This window comes from Hylobates moloch, unplaced genomic scaffold, assembly GCF_009828535.3.
Source record: "Hylobates moloch isolate HMO894 unplaced genomic scaffold, HMol_V3 SCAFFOLD_22, whole genome shotgun sequence".
Taxonomy (NCBI): domain Eukaryota; kingdom Metazoa; phylum Chordata; class Mammalia; order Primates; family Hylobatidae; genus Hylobates; species Hylobates moloch.
Genome location: NW_026652297.1, coordinates 32871630 through 32877629, shown reverse-complemented (window position 1 = coordinate 32877629; position 6000 = coordinate 32871630). Strand labels below are relative to the sequence as shown.

The 6000-nt window shown below is 47.3% G+C and overlaps 1 protein-coding gene across 1 annotated transcript in view; it reads right to left on the bottom strand.

Annotated features, from left to right (window-relative positions):
• Nucleotides 1-241: 241 nt before the first annotated feature.
• ELP3 (elongator acetyltransferase complex subunit 3) overlaps nt 242-6000 on the bottom strand; it is a 99739-nt gene continuing 93980 nt past the window's right edge. The window contains exon 15 of the mRNA XM_032143507.2: nt 242-1745. Coding sequence (XP_031999398.1) covers nt 1669-1745 — 77 coding nt within the window. The 3' untranslated portion in view covers nt 242-1668. The remainder of the gene's footprint in view (nt 1746-6000) is intronic.

Sequence of the window (6000 nt, the reverse complement as noted above, 5' to 3'; positions counted from 1 at the left end):
TAGGGTAAAAAAGCATAATTGAGAAGTAGCTAAGTCCCTAAACGACACTCATGGAAAGCCGTGGTAGTTCCACAGCGAGCCCATAACAAAGCCACTGCCATTTGCCTCATAGCAGTTTAATGAAATGGCAAACATCACCCAGGAGGAAATGAACAGTAACATAGGTTGGAAACTGAAACCTGCATATTTGTGGCAAATGTCACTACATTTACAGGGAGAGAAAAAAACCACATGACTCTTCTTTGTATGTTAAAGACGTTTTATTTTCAAGCCCTTTCAGAGGAATCAATTCCTTTAAACCTTTGTAAAATGCCACAGGAGCCAAGGTTAAGCGATGCTTTTAACTTAGGAACTGACCCTCTCCAGGCAGAGTCTCCAAAGTAGACTACCTCGAAATTTCAAAGAGGCAGTTCTACAAGAGGAGCCTTTGAAGAAGCCAATCCTGTTTTCCCTTGTTTTGCTTTCACACACGGGTTCAACTTGAACTCTTACCTTTCTCCATTTATAACAACCAAAATCCACCTTAAAAAATTAAAGGCTGGGTGCGGTGGCTCATGCCTGTAATCCCAGCATTTAGGGAGGCCGAGGTGGATCACCTGAGGTCAGGAGTTCGAGAGCAGCCTGACCAATATGGTGAAACCCCATCTCTACTAAAAATACAAAAATTAGCAGTGGCGGGTGCCTGTAATCCCAGCTACTCAGGAGGCTGAGGCGGGAGAATCGCTTGAACCCGGGAGGCGGAGGATGCAGTGAGATTGCGCCACTGCACTCCAGCCTGGGTGACAGAGCGAGACTTTCTCAAAAAAAAAAAAAAAAAAAAAAATTTGCAAGTAATGGCTTCTGTGGAAGCAATTCTTGATTTAGGGGCACACAACCTCAGACTCCAGCCGCTCAGGATAGACAAACAGGAAAGCCAAACACTCTCTGGGGACCCCACTTGTGGCTGCCCACACTGCTCTGTAGTTGCCAAGAGGGTGGGAAGTAGAGACAACAACGAACGTGAAATGAAGCTCTTTGTCATCGCTGTCTCGGATGGTGGACTCCCGCCTGGGAGAGGCTGGTGGCCGGCTGCTGCCAGGCTCACACCCCCACAACTGCAATTCCTCTTTCCCAGTCACACTGCTATTTCTAAACATCGGCACTGTAATCAGAATGATTTCCATGAAAACAAAAGCTCATTTTCCTAACTTGCGCTCCAATGCGTATATCGTTAAAGGCCTGAGATCAGAGTCTGGCGGTTTTCCTGTTTCAACCTGACTTTCTGTCCCTAGGGTATATAAATAAACTACTCCTAAGTTTGCTCCTCGAATGACAATCAGTTTTATTGCATGAGTTATGGTGTCCAAATGAGTTAATTTGCTTTTGTCACCGTCTGAGTCAAAATAGGCCACCTGCAGGCCTCATGCAAAATGTAGAAACTGGATAGATGATTTAAGCCTCAAAAACGCAAGTGATTTTTTTGGGTGCACGCAGGAGAGGGCGAATCTGGGGTGTGGTCAGCAGATGACCAGCCGTGGCCTTGAAGGCAGTTTCCAGTCTCTGCAGCTGCGGGATGAGGGTGAAGCCCCCCATTTGCTCTGCTCAGCCTCTCTGTTGAGTATTTAAGAAATCCTGATTCCCCGTGTTCTGCCAGGGAGGATACTGCAGAAAGGTGGACTGGTGTGGCCATTATTTCAGCATCTTCACCATGTACGGGCCTTGTAATCTGTAGCCGATCTTTCTATAATAATTTCTGGTGCCGACCCCTGCAGAAAAATCGAAGTAAAAAAAGGAGCGTTCACTTTAGTAATTCTCAAAAGTCGGCATGTGCTTCCCTCAGCCTTATACCCTCTCCCACCCAGAGACCAAATTCTCTCCCACATAAAATCTCAGTTTAATAAGTTTGGAACATTATTACTTTGAATTCAGGCTGCATTAAAATATAGAAACTGCTAAGTGGAGAGAAGTCTCTTTCCCTGATTTTTAACTCAAGCTCAAGGTATGTGACACACACACTCATAGGCAACAGCAAATGTGCACACCCGTGTGTCGGAGGCTGCGTATTCACTATCCTACTGGCAGCACCAAGCACTACCTTAGGTGCTACAGGTGAACGAGAAGAGGTGGACTTACTGTCTGAGCTGCCTATGCTCCAGATGAGGCCAAATGATGGATGGTTTCCCAGAAGTTTTAAAGAGAGAAGAGTGGGGAGAAAAATGGGATCTCCACTCAGCCCCAGTAGCGAAGGTACACTTGTGGCTACTGTCAGAAGTGTTGGAAGTATACAAGGATTAACAGGAAAAAGTGTTTTCCTCATTAGTTGGTGTCAAAGAAGCAGGTTTGTTGGAATGGCCCTGGCTCATGAAGTGTGGTTTGTGAAGACAAGTGTAGGTTTTCCACACCAAGCAACTGTCCAGTTCTCTGTTGACACCAACTGGGTGTTCTACAATTTAACTCAATTTGGACCCTGCCTACTCTGATGAGCACAAGGCCCCCCAGTTCCAAGCTCAGTCCAGAGACTGCCCCCAACTTCAGACACCAATTGCAAGCAGAGGGGCTGCAGGTTGCCTACAACTGCTGTCCGACTTGGCCTACAAATGGAGGGTTCCTACAAGCCCCTCCTCAGATTTGATAATTTGTCATAATGGCTCACAGAGCTCAGGGAAACATTTACTTACATTTACCGGTTTATTACAGGATATGATAAAAGATACAAGTGAACAGCCAGGTGAAGAGGCACACAGGGTGAGGTCTGGGAGGGTCCTGAGCACAGGAGTGTTTGTCCCCACCGCATTGGGGTGCACCATGCTCCCAGCAAGTGGATGTGTTTGCCAAAATGGAAAGTTCTCTGAACTCCATCTTTTAGGGATTTTTATGGAGTTTCATTGTGTAGGTATGATCAATTACTAACTCCATTTCCAGCCCCCTTCCCTCCCTGGAGGATGGAGTGGGTGGGGGGCTGAAGGTTCAACCCTCTCCTTATGGCTTCATCTTTCTGGTGACAGGTCCCCACCCAGGAGCCCACCAAGAGTCACCAGCTTAGAACAAAAGATGCCCCTTGAACCCCTACAGCTCAGGAAATTACAAGGGTTTTAGGAGCTCTATGTCAGGAACCAGGAACAGAGACCAAATTATATTTTTTATGATGTCTCAACATTCAAGGAACATGAACTAGTTGAAGTTGGTACTAAAGGTCCATTACCCCTGCATATTGGACGCATTCCTCAAAGAGCCCGGCTGTCTGTATCTGGGAGTGAGATAGCTGAGGCTGGGCGGGGAGAGTTATCAGCAGCACCTGCTGCAGGCACTCCCTCCCTCCCTCTCTCCCTCCCTCCCTCTCTCCCTTCCTCCCTCCCTCTCTCAACGTCCCTGCACTGGGCTTTGGAGAAGTGCATCTCCTGATTCTCCTCTAGCTCGCTGGCTGCCCTTCCTCGGTCTCTTTGCTGGTTCCTCCTTGTATCCCTAACTGAAATCACTGCAATATGCAGCTCTTCTGTGCACGCACTTCCTGTGACACTTAGCATAAACCTGTGTATACACTGGCAACCCCTAAATCTGTCACTCAGCGCTCTCCTTGAGCCTCAGATTCGTCCACAGGTGCTGCACGACCCAACTGAATGTCTACATTGCACGGAAAGTGTAGCAGGTAAAAAACCCAACTCCTGGTATCCTGCCCCCCAAGCTCCCTCCCGCAGGAAGCTCCCTCTCTGTAAATGGCCACTCTACCGCCAGTTGTTCAGGGCAACTCATTCCCATCTTTCTGTCAAATTCCAAATCAAGAGACTTGAAGAAAATGAAAGAGGAAGGACTGAGGCTACATGGGGGGGTGGGCGGGGGGATGGGGGACAGGATTCTAGGGAGCAGGAAAAACAAATGTGAAAGCCCTGAGATGGGCGTGCGCTCAACTTACTCAAGGAACAAGGAGGCACCATCATGCAGGCCTCCTAAGGAATCTGGCTTTTATTCTGAGTGAGATGGAAGAATGAGAGGATGCTGGTCAAAGGAGGGACATGATCTGACTGCTGTTTTGAGAACAGAATGAAGGCTCTGGGAGGGCAGGGGTTTTGTTTTATTCACTGTAGAGCTGCCAGTACCCAGAGCGATGCCTGTCACATGTGAGGTACATGGTAAATACTTGCTCACTGAGTGGATATGTGACCAAGGGCAGAAATAGGGAGACCCGGTAGGAAGCGATGACAATAATCCAGGTGGGAGATGGTGGTGGCTTGGGCTGAGTCACAGTGGTGAGAAGTAGCCGGAGACTGGGCACATGTGGAAGGCAGAACGAAAAGAATCTGCCGATGGATGTGGGGTGTGACACGGGCCAAGGCGACTCCAAGGTATTAAGCCTGAGGAAAGGAAGAGTCTGGAGAAACAGCAGCCACCATTGCCTGGCAGTGAGGAGATGGTGGGAAGAGCTGCAAAAGGAATCAGGAGTGGGGCTCCGGTCAGGCTGCATGTGGAATGGCTGCTAGACATTCATGCCAAGATGCTGAAGACTCTGATTTTGGAAGCTTTTGTTGTTCTTAAAGAGACACAGGGAGTGCTATGGGTTAGGTATTTGTCTCCTCTGAAACTCATGTTGAAACTTAATCCCTATTACTGAGAGATGGGGCTATGAAGAGGTGACTAGAGTGTGAGGGCTCTGCCCTCATGAAAGGATTAATCTATTCATGGACTAATAGGATAATGAGTTCTAGTGGTTTTACAACAAGAGGAACAGAGTCCTGAGCTGGCACGTGCAGCCCTGCCACTGCGTGATGCCATGTGCTACCCTGTGCCACTGCAGCACTCCACAGAAAGTCCCTACCTGCAAGAAGGCCCTCACTAGATCCAGCCCTTTGACCTTGGACTTTTCAGCCTCCAAAACTATAATAAATTCCTCTTCAGGTATTCTGTTATACGCAATTGAAAATGGACTTCGCTAGAGAGGGATGGTCTCTTTTCTTGGATGTTGCTTTGCAAGGTAATTTCGGACTGGGGCAGTTGTCTTGCAAGGGGCTGAAGTGGCCGATGCAGAGTGAGAAGGCAGAGCCACCTGGCTCCTTTTTGAAATTGCTGAACCCTGAATTAACCAGTCCCAAAGCTTCTCTATGTATTTCTTATGAAATATTTTCCATTTGGTTTAAGCCATTTTGAGGATATTTTTGATTTTAAGTATACAGCTCGGTGTTGCTAAATACATTCACACTGTGGTACAACTATCACCACCATCCATCATCTCCAGAACTCTTTATCTTGTAAAGCTGAAACTGTACCCACTAAACACCAACCCTACTCCCCCTCTCCCAGCCCCTGACAACCCCCATTCTACTTTCTGTCTCCATGAATTTGACTCCGGTAGATACCACATGTAAGTGGAATCATACGGTATTTGTCCTTTTATAACTGGCTTATTTCACTTAGCACAATGTCTTCAAGGTTCATCCATGTTGGGTATAAGTCATTGAGTTGAGTTTTCTGTTACTTGTAACTAAAAAATATCATAACTGACAAATAAGCTTGAGGACAGGAAGAGAAAAACAAATGAGGTCAAGCCACTATTTAAAATCAGAATTCGGAGTAATTCCGAACACACTGCTCTCCTGCTTAGAATCACTAATGATGTGTCCCAAGATAAAGTTCAAATTCCTTAGCCCGATCCACAAAGTCTTTCCTGCCCAGACTCTTCAACTTTAGTTCCTGGCACAGTTGACTAGGTCCAGGATCAGCAAACCAGGTATGGTGCGGGCTCAGCCACTGCCTCTGGGCCCTTCCCTCAGCAGCCGCCCACTCTGTCTGCAAAGCCACTCCCAGCCACCCTCCCACTCATCCCCCACCAGGAGACCGTACAGATACTTCCCCTATCTAAAAAGAAGCCAGAAAACACACTGCTCTCTCTCCAGGCTGGCTGTGTGCCTTAATTAGAGTTCCATTGTTTTAGTAATCACACTGAGCAGGTCTGTCTCCCTCCCTAGGATGTCAGCTCTTTAAAGTCAATGGCTTCTATCATCAGTGTCTGGCATATAATCAAGATGCAAT